Genomic DNA, 16198 nt, shown 5'->3' with positions numbered 1-16198 from the left:
AAAAATTTGACTGATCCTTAGCTCCCCACAGGCAAGAGGATCCTAATTGCCATGGCCACATTTCTTAACTAGTTTTTAGCATATAAATTCCATTTTCCCCAAAACTATCATTTTGTTACCCTGAAGAAAGGAAATTAATCCACACTAAATTATGAATCCCACTTGCTTTTATGAACCTTATTCCTAAAAATCGCTATGCATCTTATCAGGAGCTTGATCTATACAGGGAATTTATAAAATAATAACAAACCCTTTCTCTTGCTGGGACAATTGGGTTGGTTTTGCCTCTGAATGGGTTCCTTACACAGAAACCTGGAAAGAAAAGGATGCTTCTTGGGTCACTTTGCCCCAAGTATGTGCTTAGAACAGCTGTAGCAATGCCATCTGATAAGACAGACAGCATCTGTTTTCAAAGGGAGAAAGTTTCCACAACCAAAACAGACCTGTTATCCATGGAAGGAGCAGTACTCTGAGATTTCAATGAATCATTACACTCCAGCTGGTGCTTCTTCCAGATTGCAAATTAACTTATTTAATTATCCTGAAAAGGCCTCAGCTTTCATAAAGTTCCCCATTGTGTCACTACAATTACGGGGAACAGATTTATCTTATCATCATATACCAAGAGCCATATTCCCATAAATCTGTGCTAAACACATTTTAACTCCATTTTTGTCATCTCACGTATCTGTTCTCAATTTCCTGCTCCCCTCCTAAAAAACTAAAATACTTTTTAGGTTGTGAGACATTACTTGCAATGCTGCCTACTTGCATTAGTACCACTGGTAGAAGCATGGGAGTACACTAGTACACTTAAGATGTAAAATGACAGTTCATTTTTGAAGTACTGTCTGTCTGACACCATCATGCCTTAGAGAAAATGCTGAGATGACACCGAGTTAGATTGGGCTGTCCTTATGGATCTGTACGGAGAGAAGGCCACCTCCTCGGGGCGAGGAGGGAGGGGGCAGAAGGAGGGAGGAAGAATCTCTTCATGCAGAAACATCACATCCCTAAGCACCAGACAAAAATAATCAGATCTGTTTTCCATGGTGACATCAAACTAAGTGTTGTCTGCTGCCCAATGGGGAATCCTCTCACCTTGGAAAGAGGAAGCTAGAAAAAGAAAGAAGCTAAAGATACCCCTCAGAGGCTGACGATTCCTCTGCAACTGTCGTTCTTTTGCATTCCTTGCTTCCTGCCAAATACCAGGGGGGGGAAAAAGTGGTGACAGGACACAGCAATCTATAACAGCAGCTCATTCAAACATAGTGACCTGAAGAAATAACTTTTACATAAACGTACCATGATAACTTGGAAATTCTAGTCTATATTCCTCTACCTTACCACTATGCCATAGGAACGAAAATCTTTGCTAAGTGCTATTCAGGGCAGCTGTAAACATTTCACGACGTTTCATCTTCTTTCTGGGGAGGGAAGTACTTTCTCCTAATAGACTAATATGTTTTTATCATTATTATTCAGTCTGATTTGGACTGCTGCTCCCTCCACTAATGAGTAAGATTCCCTTATGAGGCTGCAGATAACATATGCACTGAGGAATCTGCATATGTTTTGGTCTGATCTTTCTGATTCATCTGATTGGTTTATCTTTGAAAATGAGCTTAAAAAAAAAAAAACTATTATCAAAATTATGTTCTCCCACTGCTCCTTTTAATGTAAGCAGGCAGAGGAAACATCACAAGTTAAGTTATTTAAGTCACGGTGGAGAGTTTTGCCCTTTCAGAAGTATGAAATCAAATTATTCAGAAAAGATTTTGACTTGCTCTTCCTGCTCTCATCAAAGCAGGACTTACCTGATCCCTCCATTGTCTACTGAGGAAATGCTGGGGCTTTATGCTGAGCACTCAGAGTTTCTGCCTCTCCCTACTGAGAAAGAAACACCCAAGCCATGACTTACAGGAAAGTGGAAAGGGAAGAGGTAGCCGAATTGTTTGGTGGCCCAAAACAAGGCTGCTGGTAAACTGGAGTTGTGTCTCACTTATAATCAGTTTTACTTCAGCTGAGCTAGTTGGTTCCAATTCTATATGCTTCTGCTTTTGCAGCAAGTCTGAGCTTCCAGCAAGAAGAAAGGAGACTAAAGTGTCTTTATTCATACTAATCTACAAAGGGAATTGCTCCCCTTTTTCCACATGTACAACTAAATGCCTTAAGAAACACATTAAGTTAAGGAGCGAAGCAGGACATACAAAATTCTTTCTGTCTCTGGCTCTTATCCCCTAAAGAGATACAAGTTGCTTCAAATATCTTGACACAGGAAACAGAATTTAGGGGACAGTATCCTGAAAAGTCAAACACAGCCTCAGGACAGTTAAAAATCAGACATTCATGTTAATCACATTCTGACTCAGAGTTCAGCATTTCCCTAAACACACAGACACACCATGGTAGGGTGGGCTGGCAGCCATATGCTACTGTGGAGGCTAAGAACACAGGAGGGGACTTCAGGACATGGCAGATGAAGTTCTACTGTAAATGATCTATAAAAGGAAGAATAAACTAAATCTAAAAAAAAGGGGGGGAGGAGGCAGAATCTGATTTTTTTTTTTTTAATTAGAGGAGCAAGCAGTTCAGTAAATTCCTATCCACTGCATAAGGGAATAATATGAACCAAGACTGAAGGTGAAGCTAAGGAAGAGAGAATACATACTCGATACAAGTTTTGCTAAAAATATACCCTGGATAACTGATTTGGAACCCTTCAAGAGTATCAGCCTAAAGCAACCAAGGCAATAAACATCTATCCTCTAAATTGTCATTCCAAAAATATGTGCTTGGCAAAAAAGGGTAGAGTATTGCATTTATGCCTTCTTAGGTTGGAGTAACAGCTGCAGGCTTTTCAGATCTCTTTAACAGAGGCTGCCAAGAAACAATATGATTGTTGATTTGATGAGCCGATAACAGCTAAGGAATTTGTCTTAGAGGGCAGGTGCTTCAATCCACAAATCTATCAATTCATCAATGCTTTGTAAGACCCTTTGTCTTTTCATGTAGCTCCAAAGCAAAGTGACAATAGAATGCTCAAATCTTTTATATTCTTATTCTTGGAATAACACCAGCGAGTTTCCCTCCTTCTCTCTGTGAAATTTCAATCTGAATCAAAGAAAGGCAGGAAACTTTGATTAATATGAAATTCAGTTTTTTTCTACCCATGGGCATAGTTGTCAGGACAATACTGGCACGGTGAAAAATAATGAACAGACGACTACAAAAAGATTTGCTTCTCCTCCTCCTTGGATGGCTGACGTACAGCCAAAAGCACCACCATGTAAAAGGAATACCAATGTCCCTGTATTCAGAAAGACAGTTGCACATTAAGTCAATTAAGGAACTGCCAGAAACAGCACCATCAGTGAAAATATACCACAGCAATTTTTCTAAACAACACATTAAACTGTAACAACCCACACTACCAAGCAGTTTACCTGTAGCAAAGCATGCTCCTCCCCCTCAGCAAGGAAACCCAAACTTTTTTAGGGTCTCCAAGGACAAAGAATTAGTCAGGTGGGACAAAAATAATTCAGACAACATATCTTTAAAAATGGATACTTTGTTCTTTCTCCTTCATGTGCTTGTGCATCCATACTGTGTGCAACTTTATGCGGAGAATGAAAACAGGTATCACAGCTTCAAAGAGCTCACAAATTTCTCACATCAGGGAAATAAAACTCCTTGGGCAGTCTCTAATCATTCCTGAAGCCTCTGAAAGGCCTACTATTATTGTTACAAACAGCAGGTAGCAGAGGAAAGCTCTCACACTCAGAACACAGAGCAGGGAAGATACAGCTGCAAAGTGAACCTTGGCTGAAGGGCTCGAACTCTTCAGCTCTCAACAGGCAGCAGCAGACACAAATTCAGTATCTGGTCCTTACTGCATGAGATTTTTCTGGTGGTGGATTTTGTGAAACCTTGGTATTCTGGCATCTATAGAGTCATTAAGCAGAACACAAGAAAGCCAAAGAAAAGCTGAGGGTTTCAATTCTTTTAAGAGGTTGCATTGTTTTAAGCAGAACACCAACTCCAAAAACGAGGCTGGAGAAACAAGTGGAGGAGGAAAAGGATCCATGACATCTGTAGATTACCTGGCTCTGAGAACAAGCCTAGTTATCCTCGGCCCTAAAGAGAACTTCTTTGGTGTGATATCAGGTAGTAAACTTGGGCAATATACAATCAACAACAAACAATAACAATGGCTTGACAGATCTATAGTAGCCTTCAGGTGAACAGGATGGAACACCACTTTTCCTCTCAACTTAGATTCAAGCTCCTTGAGCCTTCCTATCTCAGCAGTAGCCAACCTTTAGCTTCTAATCTCCACGGGCCTGAAAAATCTCAAAACTGGGACAACACACAAGAGAGGAAATTTTTTCTCTCAGAGCAGAAGATGTCAGTGGTAGAGTGGCCCCTATTTCAGGTAGGCTTTGCTTCTACAACCGTCTTCCTTTAAATGTCAACCACAGGTGTTCTGCTCTTAATATACATCATCAACTGAATCACCAGAAGAGTGCACAGATCTCACCAACAGATATCCCGTCAGATATCAGTAACGATCTTTCTTTATTCAAAAGCAAGAGACTGAGCATTTGTCTCCAATGTAACTGTAACCATGAATGCTCACTCAGCAGTTACATCTGTCTGATGAAGAACATCTTTCTAAAATAACATACGGTTCAAATCCATTATCAGAAGAGTTCACATGTCATACGAAGGTTTAAGATGGAAAAAAAAAAAAGAAGAAACAGTCAAAAGAAAGAAACATCACAAAAAATGGATATCTCAAAGTTAGACTCCAAGAGCTCAAAAGTGTCCTTTCGATGTTAAGGAAAACCTGTATGAAGAAGTAGAAATTATGATACAGTTCAGATTTTCCACACATTTTTGCTCTCTTACACCCAAGTGGTTAAGAGAAACTGAAGGGGAAGACTATGTCCTACTCCTCTTGGACAGCACATGATGCAGGTGGGGCTGATGTGAACCCCCATAGATATTTCAAATGTCAAAAGGTTTTCTGTCTAACAGGTTTATAAACAGTGAAATCATAAATATAAGCAAACATTTGAACGGAAAAGCAGCTACACACTAATCCTTCAAATTCGTAGGGTGTTGGTTTTGTACCCTGGAGAAACTGAAGGAATATAGAAGGATTATAGTTACCACATACTCATCTCTACTATTTATAATTCCATTAGCTAAACATAGACTGAAATTAAAGTTTGGCTTCACTGAAAAATGAGACTTGGTCAGCTACCCAGGGTATGTTTGAACAGGCTGCTGAGACCATAAAAAATAAAAAGAGGAGCTATCTATGAAGAGCAGCTTACTGAAGTGATTTGGGAATCATGGGACTTAGATTTCCAAGCCAGTTAGCCTACTGCTAGCAGAATGGAGAGAGGCATCTTCTGTGGACAATTCACCATATCCATATTAGTGAATATCGCAACAGGTCAAGTGAACGATAAACTGTAGAGTAATCGTGCTATTTCCCTGTACAGATAATGAAGAAAGCACAGAAAATTTAGTGCAGCTGTAGACATCTAAAATTATGCAAGATTTATCACATTTCAGGTCTGTGAACAAACTTCACTGTGACTAGGGCAATGAAAATTAACATCCTTTGGAAGAGGTGTTATTCACCAGGGACAGTTGCTTTTCTCTGCATATCTCACAACCAGAAGAGCTTACTTTGGCAAGTGAGATATCAGTATTGCTCAGTTCAACAGCTTAGGGTAAGGAATCTTTAAAAAGTTAGACTTGGAACACAGAAGTTGCAGGTTAATTGATTTCATTTCTAGTGTTTGATATGTTCTGCTTAATCCACAATTAGAATATTCTCTCCAGACATTAGATGTTAATAAATCTCTCCTGATCATATGCATCATATGCAATCAGTTCTTCACAAACATTAAGACACCTGTTGCAAACAGCAGCTTGAAACTTACTTTTACACTTAAATAAACTTCATGTTTAGAATAGGTTGCAAAGAACAGACACACAAACAATACCTAAGTATGAATAGTCATTAAATCACTTCTCTAGAAAGGTCTATTATAAAAAAAAAAAAAAAAAATTCATTAGCACTTCTAGCTAAAGTCTAATACATGTCCCCTCTCAGTCAAAGTTAGAATCCAGAAATCTTTTCACAAGGAAATAGAGAAGCTACTGTTTCAGTACAAAAGCATTCCAGTAAAGCCTCATCAAGTTTTCTATCAGGGAACCTTCTAAAAATCTCAAGTCATAAAGCAACTAGCTAGACATTTTGATTTTAGAGATCCCGTCAACAGTGAACTGTCTCTCTCCTTCAGCCCAGAGCGTTTTGACCTCCATCTCCCAGGGGGAATATCTCCCCAGAGCCTGGAGACATCCTCCACTGCCTGATTTCCAAGCTCATCCTGTGTCATTGATCTCCCAGAGAGAGAATGACTCACTCCACATGTACAAGTCAGAGAAACAGTGCTGTTTGAGCTCATCTTTTTTTTCCCCCCTCATATTCTTTAACTAACAGCTTTCCTGAATCCTACAATATCAGACTCACAATATTTTATCATATGTCATAATAAACATTCACAGTATCCACAGTCTAAATACACCAACAGAGATAGCAGACATACAGTCCTTTGCCTGCCCAACCTTCCCGTTATACATATTAGGGGTTCATGCTTTCAACACATTAGGCTTAAATTCTGATTTTAAGCATCTTTAAAGTGGTAAAAAAAATGCAGTATGTCTTTAAGATATGTTCCAAATGTAAGTAGGGTACATCAATATTCTTACAAACTAGTATCTCCGAAGTTATAGAGTAACACTTTGTATTGACAATTTTGTCTGGAATTATTCCGTATGATACATATTGATTCTGAAGGTTAAAAATGTAAAGTTCTGAGTAAGCATCAAATTCTCAAGCTCAATCCCATTACAAATGAATTAAGTGTTCGACTACTTCAGAGCTTTGGGAAAAATAGAAAGCTGTACACTGAAGACTCTCTCATCTAGGTACAAGAAATGGTGCAGGCAACATGAAAGCTGTTAGTTTCCTTGCTACTGCAACATAGAAATTAATTCAGAAACTTACCATTTTCCAAGCAGAATCGCGGACAGATCTTGTTCAAAAGAAGTTCCTGACGTAATTGAAGAACTTCAGCTTCCAGCACTTCAACTTTTGATTTCCATCCAAAATCTTGTTCTGATACAGTTTTGGCAAGGTGCTCAGTGTATTCTTTGCAACTCTTCCCCGGTGGTTTTGAGTGGATAATTGCAAAAGCCAACGCTAGTTTTGCTATTTTCAAATACCAAACTTGATTTTCCATTCCTCCTTTGATTTCTATTACATTAGAAAAACAGAAAACAAAAAAGTAACTTCACTATGACTCTATTAAGCAAATTATGCACAGTATTTTCTTGGCTTTGAAAACTGTTCAACAGTAAGACCAATTATTTTATTTCTACTGCATTCCTAAATCATCAAGAAAAAGAGTAGAAATATAAGCATCTGTGCCAATGTAAGAATAAAACATACATGTGCTCCAGCTATAGCAATAAAATTCAAGCAGTGTTTGAGAATAATTGTGGAAGTTGCAAGCACTTCAAATAGGCTTATCCTAGCAAAACTTTAAATGTAAGGGTTATCTTCACTAAAACAAAGATGAAAACACTAAAAATACTAATCTCAAAAAAACCCCTTACACCCCCCCCCCCAATGCTAAGCCCATGACAGAAGAATGCATATGGGGTTATTTATACTTAGCTTAAACACAATACATACACTTTCTTGAAAGTGTACCAAAAAGTCCCAGTGCTCAAAAGACAGAACTTCTGAGGTTGTTGTTAGTGTCTGGTTTCGGACACCTGGTATTGCTGCACTTGCAATTCTAAGTCTACATTAAGCCTCAAGCCTGCAGAAAGGTCTATGCAGACAGCTTCAAAGTGATGCTAGTGGCTAGTAAGATAAGTGAAGAAGACAGTTTTGTCAGCTCTGTTACAAACAGTGAGGACGGGGCAAAAGGCGTTGTAAGAGTCAGAAAAAGAAAATATTTATCTAGATGATTATGTCATGGGCAACAGCACAGGACCTAGGAACAGAAAAGGAAAAAACAAGATTAAAAATAACTAATAATATCCAGCGTCTCTAATTAGCAAAGTTTTTTTTTTCTAATTCCACACCATTTTCATTCAGTAGTTCACTGCATTCTTTCTACTTGAAAAAATATTACTTCCAGAATAATAACAAAAAAAAAAAATCACTTCCTACACTTTCATCCTGGCCTTAACATCTAAAAATTGTTCATAATACTATTTTTTCTTGTTATCCAAGAAAACTGCAGGCTAAGCACTATAATAAGCTGTGTTAAGCATCTCTGAAATAGTCACAGCACAGGTTTGAATAAGGTATTTTATGTCATTCTTTAACTAGATCACCTGCTATCACTAAGCTGATTTCTTCCTTTGGTTCTCCTCAACTTTGGGCCGTAAGTCATAAATTATCACATATTTATTTATCCATCGGGGCACTTACAGAAAGAGTTGCCTTTTAAATATTTCTTTCACCTTTCAAATACTTCTGAAATGCACGAACAATTCCTGTACATTCCTTGCACACTGTCCATTCAGACGCACCAGTCAGTTACACTTCAATATGTACAGAGCACAAGGGATAAGACTGCAGAAATTCCTTGGGAGCTATCCACCTACAGCTGTGTTTCAAGCTACTGTTCTCCACTTGAAACACTACATTCCTGCCCTGTGTCAGGGCAAAAACACCTAGTCTAAGCCACCAGTGCACTCTTAAAGCTAATGAAAGAGTAAGCCCTTAGAAACTGAACTATGCTATCTATACCCACTGCTTAAAGCAGTTATGTATTAAATAAATGGTACTTTTTGCAAAATTTCTTACTTGTAAAAATCTATTTCACACAACTTTTCCATTCATATCTAAGAATTCCAGTGAAAAAGCAGAAGTTAATTCTCTCAGCCTCAAAGGATCAGCACCTCTGTGGGACAACAAACTGATGTAAGACTCTTGTTTGCCTTATACATCAAAGGAAATGTTTTACAAATACAGAACCATGCAAGTAATTGAACTGCCTTCAAAGCTGTGAATAAAATGAAATACATGGAACCACACTGAAAGAAGAGTAAGTAGTAACAGTAAGGTATCCAAAATCTTTGGCTTTGAACCTGAAAGTTGCTCCCCAGATTATCTCATCTTCTTAATAGAAGTTTCACCCAGATATCACTCAAACAGCATCTGTCAAACTTCATTCTTGCAAAGTTCCTTTGCAGAGCAGAGCCACAAATTAAGGCAGGCAGAAAGATGTCTTACAAACGGCTTTCACTGCTGGTTTATAATTTTGATATCTCCGGAGACTACTTTGCAAAAGCTTTCTGATTCACCTCCTTTTAAAAAAGGACAAATAAAGATTTGCTTTGTGCTTTATAACATGCTTTGTCAGTACTAGCATTTTCCTTTAAATTACATTCAGGGAAGTTTCAGAAGGACCAACATTCCAGTATGGGTCAGGAGATGGTATTCAATTTCAGTGTTTCATGAATGTTCAGGTGCCTTTTATCATTAGAGAGTCACCATCAATACCTTCTTTTCTATCATGCTGTTTATTTCTACTCACGTGACATACTATTACAAAGAAAAGCCAAAGTTAGCTGTTTAACTGCTGATACTTTACCACTATGTACTTGACACATCTCAGCCCACAACTCTAAATCAAGTGATTTAGAGTCAAAAAAACCCCCAATAAAAATAATCCAATAAGTAGACAAGGATTACAAGGAACTGGAATGGGAATAGTTGAGACTGAATTTCTACAGCTCAAGGAAATTTAGAAGTGTGAAACACTACTTTAGTAGTATTTTTTTACCACTTATTACCAAACTAAAGAGAGTCACTTTTCTACTTTGTTTTAAAGGGGACTACTATATTTTAAGTAGAGCAAAAACCTTAGTGCACATGCTAATAATACAACACAGACAAGGAAAAGGTTTTTTCACCTTCAACATGCCAAAATGCTATTTCCTAAAGGAGATGTATCTCTAATAAATCACATAAACCACGATATCTTACCTAATTTTGCTTTAAATCACAATCACCAAAATCTTAAACAGCATTCCACCTTAACACTTAGGACATACAGTTAAGTAATGAAATTTGGATTTTGAGGGAGGCCTTTTTGACTTTAACATCTTATACAGACTCACTTCTATAGTAGTAGTGCCTTACACTGAATGAGTTTAATGAGGTACTTTTACTCCTCCTCATTAAAAAGAGGAGAAAAAGAATCACTCCTTTTCTGGAATAATTCCTTGTAGAGATGCTGGTTTGTTTGTTTTTGGTTTGTTTTTTTTTTTTTTTAAAAAAAAAGGCAGCACAGATCCCGAAGTTGGTTCTCCTTAGGAACAAGACACAATCAAAGCAGTTTTTGGAGAAGTAATTCTGTTGCAATCTCAAAATCTCTTGTTTAAAAGCAGGTAATTAATGACAAATGGTAATATACCTGCATATATATCCAGAAACAGTGGATTCCATGAAGATTTTATAGACAATATACAGCTCTCACCTCCCTTCTATTACTGTCACTATCACCATCTCTCTTTTCCTCTTTTATGATCATGAAAAGACAAGTTTGAGGAACGAAAAGCAGGAGTTGTAAGAGTTGATTCAAGTTTTTCACAGTTCCCTAAAGGGACAACTGCTCTCTCAGAAACCACTGTAAAAAAATCTCCTAGAAAATAACACACCGGGTGACGTTGTTAGAAATATAGGGATGCTGGCCAACTGTGCATTAGCAAAAATTGCACAGCAATCTGTTGCTCTCAGGAAGTGCTGCACCGAAGACCACCAGATACAGATGCATTCCACTAAAAGCATACTGGCAGCTACAGAGTTTTATCAATAATATTTTTGCTCATATCAGCACAGAAATGACACCAATGGTTAGGTAGAAAAAAGGTTTAGAACTAAACCAGAAATCTTCCTCGATTGGGAACAGTATCAGGACAAGAGCGTAAAGAAGTCACCAGTCTAACCCTAGCTGCTAATGCCAAAATAATGTCTGACGGGAACTGGAAGGATCAAGAATTATCCACCAAAACACATCTGGTACCCAAATTAGTCAGCAAGAATAACGACTTACTGACAAAGCTCCATTTGTATGTTTACTCAGGGTTAAGGGAGCCAGTAACCGCTTGTGAGCCCTGCTAGAAGCAGGGCACAGCGCCCTAACAACAGACACCGTCCGGTGACTAGTTTCCTATGCAACCCTCTCAATCCACAGTCTGATACTGGAAGTGCACTCAGAGGACAGGATCAGCTAAAATCGCTGTCAAACAGGACTGGGTCTCCAGATTTCCAACACAAGAAAGAGAGACCCCCCCACCTCTCTCTACCCTTCTAACTCTCATGCATGGAGAGAGTACTGAGGATGCACAGCCCCACCGAGGTCCTAGCCACGGAAGGCTGCTGAAATAATCACAAAAGAAGTCACAAACAGCTCTGTGTTACATAACCAAGGGGAACTAAGGTGTGGTGTAAGATCCTTTGAGGACCTTAGATATAAACAGGAAACAGGATAACAGAAAGAACCAGGGTAAATCTGATTCATAAACACTACCCTACTCCAACCTGCCAGTCCCGCTGTTTTGCAACTGCATTTGATGCAGCAGCTCATATGACACCATTAACTACAGCAAGATACCTTTCTGGTAAATCTCACCTGGTTTTTGACACTGTCTGCAACATGTGAAGAGGAAATAATTCTCACTAATTAGAAAAAAACCCTACTATTTTCAGATTATCACCTTTTTAGTTCATTTTCTTCTCAGTCGGAAACTTCATATATTTAACTTAATTTCAAAGGTTTCACATTATTGGTTAAAAAACCTAAACAATTCAAATCATTCATTGTTATTAAAAAACTGAAAACTTCCTTTAAAGCCATGAAACTTGCATCTAAACTTAAACCATTCATTAAACTCATTTTAACAAGCTATAAAATCTCCTATTTCCAAAAAACCTGCAACCCCACAAAAGGGTTGTTTATGCACCTTGCTAGTTAGTGGTTCCCACTTTCATACTGCTAACAAGTTGTCAAAGTCTGGAAGTTGAGGTCAAATATGTGACATCTTCAAGAAACAAAGACAATTCCCTGAACCATTACTAGCACAAAAGCATCCCTTCCTCCCCAAGCACTCTCTTCGCTGTCAGAAGATGCTTTTCTGCTTCTTACCTCTTCATTGTTTCTTTTTTCACTGTTAACTACATACAACTGAACAGCCCAGTCTCTGAATGCACAGCAGCTTCCTTCACTGCTGCACACAACACCAAATTAAGTCTCAAGAGGAAAAAAAATACTCCTGGATGCTACTGGGGTTTTTCTACCTCATGCCAGAATTGCACTAGTGTCAACAACAGGCTGACAGGGATAACAATCATTTTCTGTCTTTAACAGAAGTGCAGGGATGACCTCTTCATTATTCTTTGGATTACTGCATGCAAACTAGAGGAATCGGCCTCCCAGACAAGATTAACCTAGAAAGGGGTACAGTTAATTAAGTCTGCGGTCACATCAAAATGGACTGCTCCCTGAGGAAAAACCCAGTGATCTTGGGATGAGCCTGCCCCCAGCTCCTGGGCCCATATCCATTGGTCTCTCTCAGCCAGCTCTGGGTTCCTCTACCCAGAGGAACAGCAGCGTGTGCTGCAACCAGCCATCAAGCGATGAGCTACTCAGTTTGCACAGGTGAATCCTCAGCTCTAGAGTTTTTAAGAAGTCTTTCGGGGCTCGTTTTGGGTAAGGGAGGTGAATAATTTTAGATAATTTACCTTTCTGAGAGCTACATACAGTTTTCTGACTGACCTTGGAAAGAGGGAAGTCACAGAGCAATGGGGGAAAGGGAGCTAAGTTCTACTGCGATTTAAAATTATAAGGCACCTCAAAATAAAACCAAAACCTAAACTTGTTTGAAGTAATTCAACATTTGAGTAATACTCATTTATGTCACAGGATTGCACACCTTAGGCATGACCTCTAAGCTTGCCCATGAAATTCATGGCCAATAATGGAAGAAACTTCTTCAAATGTCATAGACAAAACCTTATTGCTTACAACAGGACATTTATTTGTTATTCAGATCATTATAATCTAAGATTGAACATTTTAAAAATTAACAGAGTAAGACACAAAATAGACTGTAACTCATTTAACTTCCAGGCCATTCAAGGGCTCAGTTTTCTTCACATTTGAAACAGATGGGACATAGAAAAGGATTTCTCAGGACAGAAACAAATTGCCATTCACCACTCCTACACAGCTAAAAATCTTCAGACAGTCCTAAACAATAGTATGTAACAAATATCCCAAAAATGGTTTTCCTTTTAAATTTAAGTGTATGGTCTGTCTTTAATGGCATAAACATAATAGGAAAAACTGTTCTGTTGCCATGATTTTTACTTTAAGTACTCCGACATTACACGCTGCAGATAAAGGTGAAAAAATTACCCACATCTTTGTAACCTCATTCTGCATTATACAATAGCAACCAAGATATTCACCCATTATAATGGAACACAAAATGGGTCACAAAATGATGCCAGTGCTCTAACAGAACTGGGCTGAGCTGCAGACACATAAGGCTGTAACATTAAGCAACAATAAAATAAACTTGATTTAATTGGTATGCCTAACATAATGCTGTCTTTCATGTATATAATAAATAACGATAATGGGACAGCTCCATAATCAAGATGAACTAAAATATGTCTTGTGTTCCAATTAAGCAGCTTTTATTGTAAAAATGTATATTAAACCAAGGCTACTCCACAGTGCCATTTTTAAACAACCTATACTCATAATACACAAAGGTATGTAATGTTGACACACTTACTGAGGGGAAAATTCGGTTTTACTACCACAAGCCTAAACAATACCTCCAGCATATTATTTTTTTCTTTCTTTTTTTAAATGGACTCAAGATGCTAAAATGATACTGAAAATAATAAATATTTAAAATACGTTGTGTCAAAAGCACAAGGAAACTTGATTAAAATGTAACATGATTTATTTCTTCAAACAATTTAAGTTTTAAATCATTTTAGCTTCTAAAATCAAGTCATATAAATTCTCCAAAACCAAATAACGTGAATGATCTGAAAAATATTTTAGAGCTTTTAACATCCTCAAATTATAGCCATTTCATAGCACTTAAGAACATAAACAAACATAATCCCTCAGGATTCCAGTAACACTTTAGAGGTAGGATTTATCTCCTCTTAACTACAGAAATCTACAGTTTAGAAGGCTACAGACAAGCTAGCTGTCTAGGCTTCCTTTATCATCAATGGGCAGAAACAGAGATTTCTAATGTCAAAAATAAGCCAAGTGACTTGTACACCTACCGTGTAATGCAGTAAGTCATGACTCGGAAACACTTGTTTCCCTTCCCTGGACTACAAAGAGAGTTAAGATGACTAGATCAGATGCACATACATGTATTGTGGACGGCTAACTTCAGTGAGATGAGTTGGTGCACCATAGGCAGCTGAAGCTGAGACCTTCAAAAAGTATTTAAGTACCTAACTAACAAGTGAAATTTTGCAGGGCTAAAATAAGCACCTTTTAAAAGAAGTTTGTAATCCTAGATCTTTTGAATATCTCTGAAAAAAAAATTAAGCTTTCTAGAAGAAAACTCAAAAATCATGGAAAAATTTTGTGAGAATAACCTTGTGAACGTTGTGTTTTACATTGTCCATGCACAAACAAAATAGCATATAGGTGCAAAGTAAAACACGTCGGAAGCATCAAGTATGCCCAGAATTAAATGAGCATAAAACAATCAGCTTGGCCTCTCATAAAGTCACTGTGCATCACTCTTCAGTGAGATCACATGTGAGGAAAAAATTTCCTCCCACCTGAAAATTTGTAAACTCACAATTTAACATACGACAAGTATATCGATACTCCCATAACTATATGCTTAGATTAACTCTTTCCAGGTTTGGACTGTTCTGGCATTTTGTTTTCTGAACAGAATAATTTGACAGGTTTTATTAACTGTCTTTTTTCTAACATGCCGTTATAGTGACACGTGTAGAAGAGAAATACCATATCAGATTTAACATACAAGAATCCCAAGTCACTCAAGAGTTCAACTCTGTCAATCTTAAAGAAACATGACAAAGTATTGACAGCAAGAACAGCTTATGCACTATGGTGCATAAAAGAGATAAAAGGATTCACTTCTGCTTTATTCCCATTAGAATATGCCAAGTAAAAAACCCTAATGTAAACCTGAGATTTCTGATAGTTTTAAGCATGTATATGTTCTCCCTACAAGCTGAGAGTTCTTCCCTTTGCACTCTTTTTTCTTCTCCAACAGGCTTTTTTTGATGTGTCACTTACAATGATATCTAATGAACTGGCACAGAGTACTGTTACCACTATCATGTTTTTCTTTACTATTCTCACTACTAGACTTGCACATATTTGCACAAAAGGGAATTTATTCTATAAAGCCTGCTGTTCAGAAATTAAAGTATAACTCAATGGTGTAAATTTATCTACTCTTATGTCAGCACAGATTTCTTCCCCTACCAAAACAAAACTGTAATCACTTAATCAGCTGGGTGCAAATCCATTTGGTTTGGAAATTGAGGACATACTTTTCATTATAGCTTTATGAGATAGACCATGAAAGTCAGACCCTTAGTCATTTACAAAGTTTCACATGTGCTAATAATATTTAATTACATAAAGTATAAATTTACAGTTGGCATTTTGGACTGTGGAAAATAATCCCAGTCTTTATATACTGCCAAGGTACAACAAGAAAGCATCCGTATCTTCTAAGTTTTACCTACTGCAATGACTGCATTAGTTCTTGAATGTAGAATTTCAAAGCAGAGTTCAAAAAAAGGCAATCATGAACAGTTTGGAGGATTATACAGGGATCTTTTTGCATCTCTTCTCATTTTAAAATATATCAACTAAAATATCACCATACTTTTCCTTTTTATTTTCACATTTTCAGCCTTCACCTGAATAGTTCAATTTCCACAAGTTTTTAAATCTGCAAGATCAGTATCTTTCAGTGAACAAACTTCCTTCAGGTAAATTACCAGAAAGCATCTGTTGTATTTTAAAAACCTTGTTATTGGCTTTCTTACACAAATTTT

At 37.5% G+C, this 16198-nt stretch overlaps 1 protein-coding gene across 1 annotated transcript in view; it reads right to left on the bottom strand.

Annotated features, from left to right (window-relative positions):
• Positions 1-7331, bottom strand: part of MEI4 (meiotic double-stranded break formation protein 4) — a 77131-nt gene extending 69800 nt beyond the window's left edge. Inside the window, exon 1 of the mRNA XM_072857876.1 lies at positions 7091-7331. Coding sequence (XP_072713977.1) covers positions 7091-7325 — 235 coding nt within the window. The 5' untranslated portion in view covers positions 7326-7331. The remainder of the gene's footprint in view (positions 1-7090) is intronic.
• Between the last annotated feature and the right edge of the window lie 8867 nt (positions 7332-16198).

The sequence above is a fragment of the Ciconia boyciana genome, chromosome 3, assembly GCF_034638445.1.
Source record: "Ciconia boyciana chromosome 3, ASM3463844v1, whole genome shotgun sequence".
Lineage (NCBI taxonomy): Eukaryota > Metazoa > Chordata > Aves > Ciconiiformes > Ciconiidae > Ciconia > Ciconia boyciana.
The sequence above is the reverse complement of the archived record's forward strand: the minus strand, read 5'-3'. Positions and strand labels throughout refer to the sequence as shown.